This window comes from Trichoderma ghanense, assembly GCF_004382785.1.
Source record: "Trichoderma ghanense strain CCMA-1212 chromosome Unknown scaffold_5, whole genome shotgun sequence".
Lineage (NCBI taxonomy): Eukaryota > Fungi > Ascomycota > Sordariomycetes > Hypocreales > Hypocreaceae > Trichoderma > Trichoderma ghanense.
The window spans coordinates 1,750,892-1,767,286 of NW_027395668.1; the positions used below are offsets into that span (position 1 = coordinate 1,750,892).

Sequence of the window (16,395 nt, forward strand, 5' to 3'; positions counted from 1 at the left end):
GAGGAAGAAGGTCGCCACCTGCCCACCGAAGAAAGGGCATGGCAATCATGGTTTCATGTAGTTTGGCGTGCATGTCTTGTACATGGGAGTTGAAGGGGACGCAACCTCATCGGGGGCGTTGCCCCCCTGTTCGCTTGGCCTTATGGAGGCTTGACGGACGCCATCCCATGGATCGAGCCGGTGATTCATCCCACCGGCGGGGAAATTTTACTACCGTGCTTGGGATTGGAGTAGACACCGCAAGGAGAACGTTGATGCCGCCCCATGATCTGTCGTGACACCTCTGGCCATTGACAGGCTTGATGGAGCAGTTCGTCGGTTTCTAGTTCTTCTCACGATGTGACACTGGCATGGATTGGGAGTGGGTTTTGCTCGAACTGGGCATCTCAATCAGGAAGTTATCACTCATATTGCGCATCTGCATGATCCGCGGGCTTTGCTTTATGGTTAAATCCCGTCAGCCCGATCGTGTTGCTTAGTGGCTTGGGGCTTTTTGAAGAGCAGCGAACCCTTGATGACCTGCAGGCACGACGGAGAACGGGACAGTCAATGGCTTACAAGTTGAAAGACGTCATCTCAAGTCTTCTGTTCCATGGTGAATGGCCAACAAGGGAGGCCATATCGTATCGAAGGTGGTTGGTACATTGACCAAACTTCTCAAGTCGAGGCAACAGCCGGCGTTGGAATCCTACAGGGGAATCTGGGAGGTTATCAAACTTGTTGTGACGTCTTTCTTGTTCAGGCAGGGCCCGGACGACCAGGGGGGAGCGCAAAATCGGACTTTATTAGCGCTTTGCATGGGTATTTTGTACGATCCGGTGGAGAGTAAAACATTAGCACAACAATTCTTAAAAGAAGTTCTGAGCCGGCTTACGAAGCAATGATGATGAATGTTGTTATGGGGCAGGTGAAAGGACTAGGTCACCTTGGAAAACTCTTTCAGTGTGAGCTTTCAGGGGGACCATGTTGGCTTACACATTCAGGAACGGGTTCTTCCAGAAACGCTGATGCTGTCTACGGTGTTATTACCGACCGAGTCAGTGCTCTGTCTAGTAAAACCGAGGTGATTTCACCGATCATGGGCAATTGCCGATTCATCGGTGTCGTGTGATCCAAGCTCCCTACGGCACAATTTCCAAAAGGCAGATAGCCTTTCAAGCCAGACGAGAAGGTAAAACGATATAGAGCACAAAAGGCCACCATCTGCAATCTTTCGTCTATTGATCCATATTTACTAGGTGTGGTTCCGCGTTATATAGCTCTATAAACCGACCGCTTTCCAAAGTACGCAGACGGCTTAACAACTTCCGACAACGGCATTGATCCCTCTTTCGCTCTATTTGCAGCTCTCTTTTTCCCGTCCGGTCCGTCAACTGCCATTGCTAACAGAACTTGCTGACACCCCTGTCTCGGACAGGATGAGGCAGATCCTGAGCACGATAAGAGATACTGTCAGTGAGCGTTGATAAGGGGGTTACCAGAGACAGGAAGATTCTCACCAAGAGACGAGCCAGTCCGGCTTGCCGTTGAGCGACTTGCACATGGCTCTGCTGCTCTCGTTCGAAGGGCTAACATCGGCACAAAGCCAGCCATCATCTCCAAACTGAGGAGACTTTTCCAGTAATAGTTTTGTGGCCAGTTTCTTTGCCAAGCCTCGCCTTCTGTAAGGCTCCTAGTTGCGTGTTCAACATGTGAGCTTGTCTTTTTGACACTCAGATGTTGTCAGGGGCCAAACGCCCTATCCTTGCCAATACTTACCTCGCAGTGCACGCTGACAAGGCTGCCATCCGTTCCCAGCAATGCCCATGCTATCGGGCTCCCATCGTCTCGCTTGATCATCAGATTCGGAAGGTTCACGAGCATCTCCCTGCGGCGATGACGATTAGTTTCTGAGAGCTGTATGGCATCCAGCCAATCCACAGCTCCGATCGGGCCGTGGATAATAGATGCATGTTTTGATATTTATAGATAGACCTACGCAGTTCGTGGGATATCAGTTCGGGACACAATGATCTGGCAATCGCCGAGAGAAGCACTATCCCAATACATGCTAGATGGAAGGCTTTCGTCTAGGGAAGGCAGCTCATCCCTCCTCATGAGCCATTTGTCGTAGACTCCTGTTGGCCGAGGCTCAACAACGCCGTCGAACTTCTCCAAGATGGAACGTACTCTCGAGTGCAGGGACCCAACCAGGATACGGTCGGGGTCGGTGAAAAAGAGTTTTTGGCCGTATTCTTTGCGCAAGCGGACAACTTCTGAGACCAATCTCGCCAGCTGCTGCTCATACAGATGCAGGCTACTCTCATCGTCTTTGTTGCGGCGGTGTTCTAGAGTCGAGTAGATGTACATTTGCGTTTCCTGTCTAGAAAAGTCCAAGTACGCGGCGGTATACCTCTTAAACGCATGGTGTTCTTCCAAAGGTGAATCTGAATCGTGGACAAAGATAACACGCGCATGGGGAGAGGTGCCGTGCCTGAACTTTGTCGATTGTAGCCGTCGTAACAAGGGCAGGGAATATGGCAGCTCGGCAGCCAACAGCTCTACCAGCCATTCCGGCACAGAACTGAATGAAGCTACCTGACCAGTCATTCCGACATGAAGCCTTGTCTATCGATGCTGTGACTGACTCCCACGTATTATGTTGTGTTGTAGAAGTGGTGAAATTAGGTATGCGCCCTTTCGGAACGGCTTCTTGACATGTCATACAGTCACGTGCGCTTGCGCGATAACACAAAGCTGCATAGTTGACTCATCGCTTCAAGCTTGGGTGATGGACATCTTGTCTGTCTTCTTACTCGTCTCTGCCCCTTCCCGTCGTGCAGACAAATCTGGCTGCGAGGCGCCTTTTCGTGTCGTCCCTCTAGGAAGGTTCAGTTTGTGCTGGTCTGTGCACTTTTTTTTTGCCGGCTGGGCCAAGACGAAGTTTGTCAACAGGCCGAAGCCCGGTCTGATTACTGAGACTCAATATTGCCCATGTCCCTACGTGCAGGGCAGCTTCTGTTGGGTTCCATAGCAAAATGAGGGCCAAATGTGACGTGCTTGAAGAACCAGGCCTGCAGCATTGGTTTCGGTGAGACGTTCTTACAGGAATCACCGATCAATGGCACACATTAGAGTAAATAGTCATGACTCGAGCTGTGAGCGATGTAATCGCATGTAGGTAAGGTAGGTTAAGGAACCCATAGCCCAATGTGTCCCCAACGCCCCAACGTCGTAAGTGACCGCTGAGGAATGCGAGCAGGTATTTTGGCCATGGTAATGTATCTACGCGTGGAAGACAAATAGAAGTGAGATGACAGCCGAATGGACTGCCTCGATTTAGTGTAGCATGTCATCCAGCCTTGTACAACCTACATTCGTGAGCCTGGATGGGCCAATTTCAGCGGCGTCTTATCTTGACAACTCAACCATGACATTTCAATCCCTGCGTGATACGCATTTGCCTTCACTTCTTCATTCTCAATACAAAACCGAGGACTAACATTCAATGCACCGTCTTTCATGGTTCATATCAAGAACGCTAAGACCCTGACTCTTCCGAGCAAGCTTCGCCTACTCGACCATTCTTGTATTGGCACGATCGCTCGTAGATTACAATCTGAAGCCATTTTTGAGATGTTGCCATGGTGCTGGAAGACGTTGATTATATAGGAGAGAGAGTGTGTTAGCTAGACTAGGGAACGCCACGTCGCCACCCATATTAATCGCCGGAGTCAAAATCGTCTCATCAGCTGTGGAAAGACAGCAAGCTCGTGCAATTAATGAATGAACCACTTCAGCCTCTACTTCACTGATTGTCAATAGAAATTGATGTGATGGAGAGGACATCTAGCTACCTTGTCGTCTGCAGTAAGTGAAGATATCGCCGGGGATATGTGTGCCTGTGCTGACGCAGAAGGGAACGGGTGAGTATAAGCTGAGTGGCACGAGGCGTTCTCTTTTTGCCTAGACTATCGAAATTCTTCTATAGATAGATCAAGAATTGCGGCCGTCTGTCTAGTCTCCAGTCTATCTTTTGGAAGGATACCTACATACCTACTATAGTCCACCAGCAAGCTAGCACCTGCTCTTGTCTTGCTTATTTGCCCACGGACTCGCTCGTCTCACTTTGGAGAACTATAAATGCGCCCAGAAGCACGACGTAAGCTCATTTACAAAATAAGTTCAAGAAGCTCAGCCATCCACTTCAGAGGCAACCAGAGACTAACATTACATCTATTATATAACGCGATAACATTCACATCCAAGTTCTTCACCATCGAGGTACCAAAAATATCTAGGCCGCTAAATCTTGACCAAATATCCAACCTCGCAACATGGCCGCTAAAGTAGCCCTCGTTTTCGGCTACGGACCTCGAGTTGGAGCTGCCGTAGCTTCTGCTTTTGCGGCTCGCGGCTATAAAGTGGCCGTTGTCTCTCGTTCCGGCTACGCCGATGCGGCGAACGACTATCTATCCATCAAGGCCGATCTATCAGACGCTCGCAATGTCGAGGGTATTTTCGCTCGCGTCACAAACGAACTGGGACTTCCGAGTGTCGTCGTTTATAACGGTATGCAAGTGTATCATGCTCACGAGCACAACGATCAGTGCTGAGGTGTCGTATCTTTCACAGCTCTCATCCTCTCGCCTCAAGGCTTCGAGCAACCCTTATCGAGCGTCATTACAGATGCTCATGTAAACACCTTTTCTGCCTACGTAGCGGCGCAACTTGCTGTCAAAGGTTTTGCAGAGCTGCCTTCGGATGCTTCGAAAACTTTCATATATACAGGAAATAAGCTGAACATCATGACGTTGGAGCCTCTTCTCTCCTTTGGCATGGGAAAATCTGCGACTGCTCATATGGTACATTACTTAGCGGAGGTGTACAAAGATTCTGGCTACAAGTAAGTACATGTTTCTAAGCCTTGATAGAATCTTGCTCAACATGTACACAGGTTTTATTATGCAGACGAGCGTGAGCCGAATGGCGAGCCGGCGTATGACAAGCTTGATGCCGAGGCTCATGGCAATTTCTATGTGAAGCTGGCGGAGGAAAGCGGCCAAGGGCCCTGGTATGCGACGTTTGTCAAGGGAAAGGGCTATGTCAAGTTTGACGAGAGCCCGGTGCACGGCGGCCGTTATCCTGGAGCATAGCCGAGTGACTGCAGGCTGCCCGCTTGAACGTTATTTCATAACATAGAGAAGAGCTGGGAAGACTCGACTGAGAATAAAAGATGGCTGCCTATGTACAATATTGGCTGGAGATATTCTCTTCAGTTTGGGATCCCCAAAGAAACAGTCGATACTCGAAGCCCAGATGACGACCGGCTACTGCCTAGCAGTGAAGAATAACAAATCTACTTGTTCAGCACAAACATGTCTCCAGCCCAACCGTAAGTTCTCGCAAGTCTCCGGCCGTGGCGCCTCGCCGTCATGAACGGGATCTTCCCTCGAGGATGCGGTTCGTGAAATTGGATGCTTGCTTCGACGTCAAGCCCAGAAGGCGAGAACTGCCAGACTGATCCGTAAAGCTTCTGCGCGGCGAAGCCAACAGAAGTTAAGGCGTGCACGAAATCATTCCAAGGGACCTCTCCAGGGGTAGAGGTGATATCCGAGTTGAAAAAGAGGGTGCGAAAGACCTTGAAGGCACGGCTGTCGACTTTGATGCAGGGTTTGGGGGTTTCCAGTTGTTCTTCATGCGTAGGCTCAGCACTACGTGACGACTCACTTTGTCGGTCTGCTGTGCCTCTAGTCTTGACCTTGGCTTTGGCGGGCGTCGTATGGGCACTGCTGCGCTCTTTCTGGACTTCTGCTTGCCCGTTCCATAGATCGAAGTAGAAAGGCGAGAGTGGTTGCTCGACATGAGCAGTCGCAGCAACATTCAGTGATGTCGGCTGGTCGACCCATTCCGGCGTACGTTGTAACAATGAGGATGCTTGCGTGAAAAGCTTCTGAACAGCAGTATCTTGCAGTCTGCTAGATGCAGGACGCATAACACGGTCCACTTCAGCCCAAAACATATCGAGATCTCTCTCGGCTTGACGTAGCTTCTCCACGTTCTCTTTGGTGCGCCTCTTGTCAATGGGATAAGTGAAGCTTCTCAAGAGTGGCTCTGCAAGTTTCGACGCCCCGGCCAGCTTTGTATCGCTCAACGCCGCCATTATTTGACCCCATGGTTCGCTTTTGGTGGCAAATTCTTGCTGAATCTCGGCCTTGACCCCTAGGAATGCATCTTCAAAGTTCTGGGCCCACGGCTGATATATCTCTAGCTGATGAATGCACTGAGAAACGATGGAGAGATTGCCGACCAAGCGAGCCACGTAATCGGAGATGAGGTCACCCGCCGATGGCTCGGTCAGCAAAAGACGCTCCAGCTCATCCACTACACGTGATAACCGAAGGAGAAAGAGGTTGTTGTCGTTTTCCCACAGCGTCTGAAGCAAGTAGAGAAGCTGATGCTCGACGCAACTCTTCTTGAGCCCGCTTGCCGTAATCGCCATTTTCGAAGAACTAGCATCCTCGGGCGGCCTACGAACGAAGAACTTTCGCATCGGTGGACACGCCGGTACTGCTGTCTTGAGCTGACCCAAGGGCCCTTTGACTGCTTGGTTGAGGAAGTGGCGGAAAGTCAAAAGGGCGTTCAGATATTCTTCGGGGAGATCCTTCAGTGGCGAAATTGCTGCCTCGTACTTTTTCTGCAGAGCCACCAGGTTTTGGGCTTGGCGGTGGAGTTCCGAGTAGAATTCGAGCTCAAGGTATGCTTCAAAAAGGACTTCTCCGATAACGCGGGCCCGGAAGAGCCCCTCACGACCCGGGATCAAGGTTGGATGAGTGTTATTGAGCGCATCCTTGATCATTTCTAGTCGATGCTCTCGTGCATCCAGGACATACTGTCGAAAGTATGCGGGGTCTTCGCGTAAAGCCCATAAGTGATCTTCTGCTGCGCGAGCCTTTGCAGAGAGTAACGAGTCGATTCGTCCGAGGTCCAGTTGAGCTGGGAGTCGGTAAGGGGCTTCGGCGGCCATTGAAGCCAGCGACTCAAACCCGCGTGCTTCATCCCCCATCTGTAGAGGCGGCTCCGGCTGAATAGGGTACGCTTCGCTTGTCAGCTGATCATGAGAAATATCGTGAAGTATGTCCCGGCAACAGTCGACGAGAAACTTCATGAGCCTGTCCTGAGCCTCGAGAATGACGAGGCCGTCGCCGGGATTGAACTGTTTTCCGGTGTGCATCCAGTCGAAGGCATCCGGATGATCGTCCCACGCGAGAAGTTTGCCGTATTCCTTGGCAAGGGTCACTCCATGGAGTATCATTGTATGCTCGTTCAGAAAGATGCGCTCAATGGCCTCAGTGACGATGCCCAAGTGCATGGCTTCAATATCCGCGGCGGCGAAGCTGGAAGGAAGGTGACGACCTCTGGCGTTGAGCAACAGAGGAAGTGGCTGTGTCTGCGACAAGTCTTCCTGGTTGATGTACGGCCACATGAAGCTGTCTCTGACCTGCTTGGGCGCGTGCTGCAGCGGCTGAGATTTTGCCTTTCTGAAGGCTTCGTAATCGGGGCGATGGTTAGGCGCCATTTGCGGCCATGCTTTCAGCAGGACCTTGAGCCTTTGCTGCCGGCCTTTCTTGGTCCATCTTTTCCGGACGGTAGGCTCATGCCTCAAGAGAATCTGGTTCAATAGCTCGTAGTTGGCGAAAATTGCAGCTGCCCTCTTCCGGGCCTCACTGCGAACCTCAGCTGCGGAGGGCATCTTCGGCGTGGGACGACCGAGGGCCCTGAAGAAGTTGGCGGGGTCGGAGTAGAAGCCATCGGCCGGGGACGGATCGTCACCGAACGACATGTCCATTATGCTGTCGGTGGAGGTGCTTGCATGGGGCAAGATCAACAAAAAGGACAAGAGCCCAGGATTCTTTGAAGCCGCATGCAGGTGAGGATGAACCTTGACAATGCTCACCTCTAAGTTGATGTTTCAGATCGGTGGGCAAGAACTGCGTATGTACCGGCCTGTGGCACATTGCTGAATCACCTGCCACAGCATGCATGTGGTCAAGTGACGCCACACTGCATGCACTCACGAACTTCAACTTCAAAGGGCGTGATGTGACACAGGAGCGTTCCGAACCTGCCACTCAATCTCGCCTGGGCTGAAAGGCTTCAGTGGCAGACGCAGACAAAATGGGGACGAAGGAAGACGCACACCACTTCAAGAAGCAGCGCCAGCCAACGGCGTTCTTTGACAACACACATTGTCAACGACGCCTCTGCGCAAACGCCGCTGCAATGGCTACTGTGGCATCTCGGCCTGTAGGCTATTCATTTATGTATGCGACAAAAAGGACCGAAACGGAACAACAACAAGCAGGCTGAGAGCAATGGTCGCGCCCGAGAAGCATGAAATGACCACAGACTACGGATCAATCCGACAGCAAACCAACATATATTGGGGTTTTCGTATCGGCTTTTTGGAACTCGTTTGATGCCAGTCCCCCATAGTACCCGGAACCCGTTCTTGTATCTTGACAGGGTCAACGCATTGCTTCTGGATAATCCTCATGCTCTGTTCCGGGTAATATTCTTCAAATTCCGCTTTCACCAACCAGACTGATGGGAAAGGGTGTTGAATCTTGCAACATGCGACATGTATGAAAAGCTCATTGCTGCATCCCCATGCACAGCGAATGTTTCCACCGGGCATTGAGTTGCTCATTTCTGCTGAATGTTAACGAAACATGATAGGGTCTCTTTATGTTTCATCGTCGACTGTTAGGCGAGAGCACGGCGCGTTTCCTTCTCTTTACGTTGTGTCCTCACCGCAGTAAAGTAAGGTCACTCCACAAGGACTCCAAGCGCTTGACTGCCTTTCATTTTGTCTTATGGCAAATGTACAAGTGCGACAACCTCTTGGTATACTAGCAATATGAGCGGTTATCATTGATATGGGCGATGATATGTATCCAAAATCTGATAATTCACCAACATCCAGAGGGCTTCAGATAGAGCTCCTGTTCAAGAGCATAGCCACTGGCGTTCCATATCGAGGCCAATGCCGGCTGTGAGAACTTCCACGGCTGGTAAACTGCCTCCTACTAAGCCAATAATTGCAGTCTCACGAACTTGTTACACGTTTACCGCACCCTTAAGAGAACGTCAACAACCCCTCTTCCTCCTCTTAATCTTTTCATGACATGTCCCGCTCTTCACCTGCGAAATAACGGCAGCATACTAGAAGATCCTGTGAAGGATTAAAACTTGTTCTGACTCTCACTGGCGGAATTCTTCCTGGTTTATATTGCGAGTTGTTACGTGAGCAGATGGTACTTTAATCTCGAGTCTCTCGCAGTGTCAGTGGAAAGTCACTCTCGCATCACTACCAGCACAACAGCATTGGCTGCCTTGCCGCCTTGCTGTCTGCTGAGGGCATACTCTGCGCAGCTAGAATACAAAACTCTGGGATTTCCGAAGGTTGCTATCTTTCCTACGCAGACTTTTCTTCCTCCTCTGCAGCGCTGCGCTCGAGGTCGAGAGATAGAAACCGCCGCTGTCTTTTCTCGTCAGTCACCGTTCCCTTCTCACTGCCTCAACGAAAGATCATCATTCCTGGAACAAACGAGACTCTTAAGAGAGTGCTCCGTGATGTATCGTGATTCTGAGGTACCGCAATCCTTATCCAAACGAAGGCGCCTCCCTGACCAAGTTGCTCCACAGGTGAACATTGCCTTTACCGAGGAATAGATCTAGCATATTGCCATTTCTCATTGCTCGAAGCAATCCGACTGCTACGTCTCTCATAAGGGGATTGCCATATAAATAAGCTGTTATAATTATTATACTAAAATTATTATATCTCCTTACCCTCTGCTGGATGTTTGATCTTGCGGTGTTGGCGGAGCCCCCTTTTGTCGACGTACGATTTCTCGCAATCGTCGCATTGAAATCGTTCCATCTCCTCACCCTCTGCCGGATGTTTGATCTCGCGGTGTTCGCGGAGCCCCCTTTTGTCGACGTACGATTTCTCGCAATCGTTGCATTGAAATCGTTCTATCTCTTCACCCTCTGCCGGATGCTGAACCTTGCGGTGTACATTAAGATTCCCTTTGTGCGTAAACGATTTGTCGCAATCGTTACACTGAAATCGTTGAATCTCTTCACCCTCTGCCGGATGTTCAGACCTGCGGTGTGCGGTGAGACTGCTTTTATAAGTGAACACTTTGTCGCAATCGTTGCAGGGAAATTGCTCTTCACCTTCTGCCGGATGCTTAGCCTTGCGGTGATATTTGAGTTCGTAAGGCTTCTTAAACACCTTGGGACAATCGTTGCAATGGAAGAGTGGTCTGTCTACATCCACCGCTTCTTCCACTTCCGTTCGGCTGGGTTCGACCACCGCCTTGTCTTTCCGCTTTGACTTGGAAGGCCTTTCGATGGAATGGATTCTTAGTTCATGCTTCTGTAAACTCGCCAAAGCTTTATACTTCTTGTTGCACAGGGAGCAGGCAAAGCGTGGTGGGCCGTGCACAGATGCTATATGCAGGCGAAGGCGCGCCATACTCTCGCAGACTCTGCCACAATCATCGCACGTGACACTTTCCCAGTATTCCTGGATGACGAGATCTTGATCTTTATCGTTTGGTTGATCAAGACGTCCACTCATGCCACTCTCATGCTGAAGTCGACAGTGGTCGACAAGGGACCCAGCGGTGTCGAAGCGTGCTGTACAGTGCTCACACTTGAAGATGGAGAATGCGAGGTTGCCGTCGGGGCCATGTGTCCAGGGCGCAATCGGCATCAGACGCATGCTGAAGGCAGGCGATGGTCGAATGGGCGTAATTGTCTCATCTGACGTGCCCTTCCACATCGCATCGCCAAGCGAAAGGTCAACTCGCCAGTAAGGGTGCGACAGAGGGACCATGCGTAGAAGATCCCGAGGTGAGCTCCAATCCGAAGGCGCGTAATTTCGCATGGTATTGTTGGTCAGCCAGGTATCGATGGTCACTGTGCATGTGTCCATGTCGATATGCACCAGGGGATCAAACGCCTCGCCCTCGCCTGGCTGGAGGATTCCCGTAAACATCGCAATTCCATGGTCTTGCAATTTGCATAGAGATGCCTTGAATGCGTGACCTCTCCATGGCACAATCGGAAACATCCACCGGTCAAGCATGCCGTAAAAATGGATCTCATCCCGACTTGCGCCAGGTCTCTCCAACTTCGTCTGCTGGATCCGCCGACTGAAGTGGGCGACCAGCCAGCATATCAACGTCGTTGGGTTGAGAGCAGACTCCGAAAGGCCAGCCTTCTCCGCAGGTGCGTTGCAGATTGGAAGTTGGTCAACCATCCTTTTGGCGACCCCACGCATGGACCTCCAGTTCCATCCCAATGCCATTGCTTGAGGTTTGGATAGCGGATGGAAAGGGTATAGGACGCGGCCGTTTCCGTCTGGTGCAGGAATGGTGAGATAATACTCGAATTCCTGGGGTGATAGGCCATGCTTTTCGGCAAGCTTGGAGAGCGTCTCGTAGAATTCTGGACGGCTCGCCTCCTTCTAGGGGCTGCCAGACCATTCCTCAACATCCCGTCTCATGTCCTTTGCGTGGATCAGAAAAACGAAGTCCTCCACTGCATATCCATCCAACGCATTGGCGATGTCACTGGTCTTTATACCCGTTCGAATGCATTCGAGGACTTCTTCTTGTTTCTCCAAGGTCCACGTCCCCCACTCGCGCGCCTGAGCCTTGTGGCCAAGACGAAGGCCAAACATGTGCGTCATAACGCTCTCGTTTTGAATAGCGTTGAATGACCACGCTGATCTCCCTTGGCGTTGCTCAAAGGGCATCTCGGCATCCATGACAGCTAGCCAATTTGCAACAAGAGGCAACAAGATTGGCGTGGATTTTCCCTTGGCCAAGTTCAGGCTTGTAGAGACTGCACACACATTTTGAGCCGTATGGTACGCAATCTGCCCATTGCGTATGACGTATGGATAGATGGCCTCCATAGAATGGCTTCGTGGTCCCGGCGCCCATGACAGCTCGACTCCCGTGTAGTCGCAGAGGCGCGTAACCTTGGTGTCGGCCTCGTCGTATACACTCAGAGATGATATAAGCTTCTCTTGAGTCGCCTTCATCTCTGCGTCATGAACTGCGCGATCGGCGACTATGACCTTTCGATCCGTTTTATACCAAGTCAAGTAAGTCTTGTAGCGAATATGGCCCACGGTCACTGTCTTGGGGGCCCAACGAACATGGATTGCTGGCTCCATTGGTTGACGTCCAATTCGTGTAAGGCCATCCTTATCCTTGTACGGGGATTCGACGGTTCGACAATCGGCCTCGTCCTCCGAGTCGTCGTCGGCGGCGGCGGCGGCGGGCTCCACTTCCAATTCGTCGTCGGCGGCGGCGGGCTCCTCGTCCGAGCCGTCGGCCGGTGCCTCGAAATCGCCATCGTTGTCGACATCAACCTTGGAGCGGCCGGAAGGAAGACTGATTGATGCAGCGGGCCTTTGAGCAACCTTCGACTTGGGAGACCCACTGTAGAGATCAGGCTCGTCGTCATCATCCTCGTCGTAGCCGGTCGATGCCTTCGTCATTGAGTAATCGACCTTGGGCCGGTTCGAGAGACGGCCTGAACGCCTTTGGACAGTGGCCGGCGTTGCGAGAGGCTCGACGAGACGCCTCTTTGGTGCGGGCGTGTCCAGGACGGGTGCGCTTCGCTTTGCAGGCTCCTTGATCCTTTCGATTCTGAGCGTTGATGCATTGCGGTCCCGTTCAAATTTGGCCTGGTCGTCTTCCTTGTCGCCGGCAACGGGGAACTTGTACCAGAGGACGTCTCTGGCAGACTTTGTCCAGCCACTGAGTCGATTAGTCTATGCATGAGTATGAGAAGATTGGTCTACTTACGAGGCTTTGGCGAACTCCAGCAGTTCTACTTGTTTCTGAAGGCCGTCGTTGGCCTTGTTGCGGAGCTTGGCGCCGAGTGTCTCCTTGACAGACCGGGTCCGGGCCTCCTCCATCGCCACCTCGATCTCATCGCACTCCTGCTTGATGCGTTCGCAGTCGCGGGCGTAGGTCTCCAAGAGCCGTACGCAGTCGGCGATTTCACTAGGAGCAAAAGGAGGAGCCATTGTGTCGATTGGAGCTATTGTACATTATCAGTACGGCGCCAGAGGCCAGTGAGATGACGGTCACTTACAATGGGGATATATAAGAAAACGTCGTTTCTTGCGAGAACGGACGTATCAGCCACCACCTAGGAATCGTCGTCTCTTGCGAGCACGAACGAAACCACCACCAGGGAATAATCTCTTCTAGTGAGCACGGACGAAACCACCACCAGAAAGACACCGACTCTTGCGAGCGCGGTTCTTCGGAGGGCAAAAACGGAGGACGCTGGTAACTGTCGGCAATTGATGACCGACTCGACGGGCACCCCGGGCAGGACGCAAGAGGCAATCGATGGGCGCTTTCGACAATACTTGAACATCACAATGGCACACATCAATTGTCGGAATGCGACATTATTTTCCATTAGTTCTGTGGGAGCTAGGCGGTATGGCCGCTCCTTCCTCCTCCTGAGCTCTCGCGATCCATTCTGCCGGATTCGCTATCGATACCGGCAGTATGGTGCAGTCATGTCGAACGATCCCCAGCCCAAATTGCAATTGCTTCTAATCACAATGAGATGGCTTGTTCTTGGACATGTATGTACGCAGGTCGTTTGTGTATGCCCATGCATCTTTGTTGGTGCCATCGTTCCCCAGTCGCGGAGCTCTGTGTCGGGTGCATAGGTACCGACAAAGCCTTGTAGCGGATCCCAGTAGACAGTTGTCATCCATAATACTGATGACCGATTCCAACCTCGTTCTTGGTGAAGTTGTTGACACCATTCAGGATGCAAAAGAGGTTGTTGAATGCGTGATTCCTCATTTGTCAATTAGCCGCGGACGACGAGGGCGCGAGGGCGCGGTGGCTCGGGTGCTGTCGCCGTCTGCCTTGCCCCAGTTCCGACGGCGCGTCACCGTCTTTGTGATGCGGTTGAGAACGCTCGTTAGAGTTGTCGGTGGCAACGGGCGTGGGAGCCGTGCCGTAGATGGGGCCGAGGGTCGCCGGCATGACCAGTACATCGGTGTTTTGGCGGACCTATATGCTTTCCAGCATGGCACCACTCTCATAATCGTAATCTTGGGAGTAACTGTAAGGTAACCCATGGCGAGCATGAAGAGGGACGGCGGAGGAGGAGAAACTAGGGATTGGCGAACTTTGTGAGCAACTGCAGCGTTCGGAACGATATGAGGCATTCGAGCGAGTCGACATCTATCACTTGTCTTCGGCTTGATAGCTTGTTCGACCTGACTGTGGCTTCGGTGCCAGCACTCTGTTGAGGAGTCTGCCGAGCAACAGTTGTAGGAGCGGCTGCAGCGCAGAGGAGACGACGCCCATTTTGAGTTGATGTGTTAACGAGCTGGACCAGGGGCCCAACTCGGCAGACTGCGTGGCCTTGAGCGTGCCAGAGAACCAGCTCCAGATGGTCAAGTACGACAAGGCCGTCGCGGAGAGGAACAAGCTCACGGCCCTCACGGACAAGAATCGGTTCATGGTGTCATGCCCCTCGCCCTTTGAGACGTGGAACCTGGAGAAGGAGCTTAGCGACTATAAGGCGGCCTCGTCAATGCTCAGGTCCGACTTTAAAAGGGAAGTCGACTTCCACTCCAGACGCAGCGTGCTTAGGCAAAACTTGCCCTCCGACCTCAGCCTGGAAGAGAGAAGACGGCGCGTGCTCAAGTCCGAGGGTCGCCCCAGTCCGCTAAGGGAGGTTATCTCCATTGACGAAGATTGGCCCCAGTAGGGCTGGGCATGCGATGGTGGAAGCAACAGCGGCTGTAGAAGACGTGGTGGTTGGAGGGGTAAACGGTGGTTGTACTGCGACAACGCCCTCTCGCTGTCAGAAGGAGGCAGTCTGTAGCTGGGTTCTCTGGCGTCCATGGCTTGTGATTATTGTTCTCTTCTCATCTGTTGTTTTTTTCGTCCTCTCTTGACTCTGGGTTCAGATTGTTGCCGTGCTATTAGACAATCTTTGGAGGCATTAGCCGAAGAATAATCACTGGCTATCTATGAGAGATAAAAGGGGCAGTGACTCCTATATAGTGGATGGTTAGGAGTGGATGAAGAATCGGATGATGGAACAAGAGATGGAAGAAACAGAAGAAACGGCGTTGGAAATGGTACGCGAAGGTGCAGAAACGCGCAGGGTCGAGCCGCCGGGCTGGGGCCGCTGATGCTGTGTCTCCGTTTGTCGTTCTTGGGTGATTGTGGCACGGCCGTTTCTGGAGGTGTATATCTCTTGCGATTGACCACTTATAGCTGTACTGTCCTGCCAAGCCAGTGTCGAAGTAGTGTTGAGGCCTGATTTTTCACGTACCTAGAGTCGAAGATCGTCACGCCTTCGCAGAGGTAGGCACAACGATACCATGATGCGCCTTCAATCGTTGCATATATTCATACGGAATATCCCTATACAACGCCGCCAAGGTATCCCGTAACAGTCCCCCCGAGAGGGTTCAACCAATTCTGATTTCGATGCCCCTTTTTGGGGCGAGTTTGTGCGCTTCCAGTTCTTGAGCTTGCTTGCTCGCACAGCGTGATGCGGTCTGCAGCTGTTACAGACAGAGCGTAAGACCAGTAAGGTACATGTATGTAGGACGTAGGCAACGCCATCGGAGTAGTCGAGATGGGCTTCGTGTAATCCCAGGCTCGCAAGCTCCAGTTGCGATACAGTCTCCGTCGTCTCCTTCTTCGCGTGTGATCATTGCCGCTTCAAACCGTGCAAGCAGTCGCCTTCGCTTCATGAACCCCATCGAGGGCAAAGGCGCAAGGTAAAGCAAGGAGGGCGGAGGTTTGGAGGGGGAAAGTAAGCGAGTGAAAATGAGAGAATAGAGACGAATGACCAAAGGAAGAAAAGAAAGACGCGAGACCAACGCGTACGCACAGAGCGCGGCTGACCCAACTGGCAGTATGGTCATTTCAGACAAAAGAGCGTTTATCACTAAGCTGAAAGTGAGCAAAAGGTGAGACGCATATACACGATCAACTGTTGATATCATGCGGCTCGTTAGTAAGTGCTTTACATGCCTAGTAGCTGGGACTTGGCTAGACATGGCAGCAACAGTCTGCATCATTCTGCCACCACACCTTCAACTCCCTCTGCAAGTATGCGTCTCTAACTTAGCTCCTCCATCTGTGATATCCGGTTTATTAAGCAATGTATCGCAAGGCAATATCCCGCAATCATTAATAACGGCGCTCTAGCGGTCGTGGGTTATGTCGCCGCCTAAACTATATGCCCTTAATGCCTGGCGTGGTCGTTCTTAGGTTCTCTTCTACAGCAGCATGGTCGCTATTGCTGGGTAGCTAGATAAGGAAG

At 51.8% G+C, this 16,395-nt stretch overlaps 6 protein-coding genes across 6 annotated transcripts; 2 read left to right on the plus strand and 4 right to left on the minus strand.

Moving 5' to 3' along the window:
- Positions 1 to 1,495: 1,495 nt before the first annotated feature.
- CCMA1212_005560 (uncharacterized protein) lies at positions 1,496 to 2,589 on the minus strand (the record flags this gene model as incomplete). The annotated part of the gene is made up of 3 exons (XM_073702817.1): positions 1,496 to 1,672; positions 1,759 to 1,867; positions 1,979 to 2,589. 3 exons carry the CDS (start codon positions 2,587 to 2,589, stop codon positions 1,496 to 1,498), a joined length of 897 nt encoding a protein of 298 aa, XP_073558982.1.
- Positions 2,590 to 4,316: 1,727 nt separating this feature from the next.
- Positions 4,317 to 5,135, plus strand: CCMA1212_005561 (uncharacterized protein; the record flags this gene model as incomplete). Its single annotated transcript, XM_073702818.1, has 3 exons — positions 4,317 to 4,551; positions 4,615 to 4,885; positions 4,937 to 5,135. 3 exons carry the CDS (start codon positions 4,317 to 4,319, stop codon positions 5,133 to 5,135), a joined length of 705 nt encoding a protein of 234 aa, XP_073558983.1.
- Positions 5,136 to 5,338: 203 nt separating this feature from the next.
- CCMA1212_005562 (uncharacterized protein) lies at positions 5,339 to 7,828 on the minus strand (the record flags this gene model as incomplete). Its single annotated transcript, XM_073702819.1, has 1 exon — positions 5,339 to 7,828. The coding sequence occupies one exon, from the start codon at positions 7,826 to 7,828 to the stop codon at positions 5,339 to 5,341; it is 2,490 nt and encodes an 829-aa protein (XP_073558793.1).
- A 1,992-nt stretch (positions 7,829 to 9,820) lies between these two features.
- On the minus strand, positions 9,821 to 13,603 carry CCMA1212_005563 (Zinc finger protein 879; the record flags this gene model as incomplete). Its single annotated transcript, XM_073702820.1, has 4 exons — positions 13,298 to 13,603; positions 12,876 to 13,076; positions 11,549 to 12,827; positions 9,821 to 11,521 (listed from the first exon to the last, which is right to left on the minus strand). The coding sequence occupies exons 1-4, from the start codon at positions 13,501 to 13,503 to the stop codon at positions 9,821 to 9,823; spliced, it is 3,387 nt and encodes a 1,128-aa protein (XP_073558934.1). The 5' UTR covers positions 13,504 to 13,603.
- Positions 13,604 to 13,904: 301 nt separating this feature from the next.
- Positions 13,905 to 14,087, minus strand: CCMA1212_005564 (uncharacterized protein; the record flags this gene model as incomplete). The annotated part of the gene is made up of 1 exon (XM_073702821.1): positions 13,905 to 14,087. One exon carries the CDS (start codon positions 14,085 to 14,087, stop codon positions 13,905 to 13,907), a length of 183 nt encoding a protein of 60 aa, XP_073558984.1.
- A 412-nt stretch (positions 14,088 to 14,499) lies between these two features.
- On the plus strand, positions 14,500 to 14,820 carry CCMA1212_005565 (uncharacterized protein; the record flags this gene model as incomplete). Its single annotated transcript, XM_073702822.1, has 1 exon — positions 14,500 to 14,820. The coding sequence occupies one exon, from the start codon at positions 14,500 to 14,502 to the stop codon at positions 14,818 to 14,820; it is 321 nt and encodes a 106-aa protein (XP_073558985.1).
- Between the last annotated feature and the right edge of the window lie 1,575 nt (positions 14,821 to 16,395).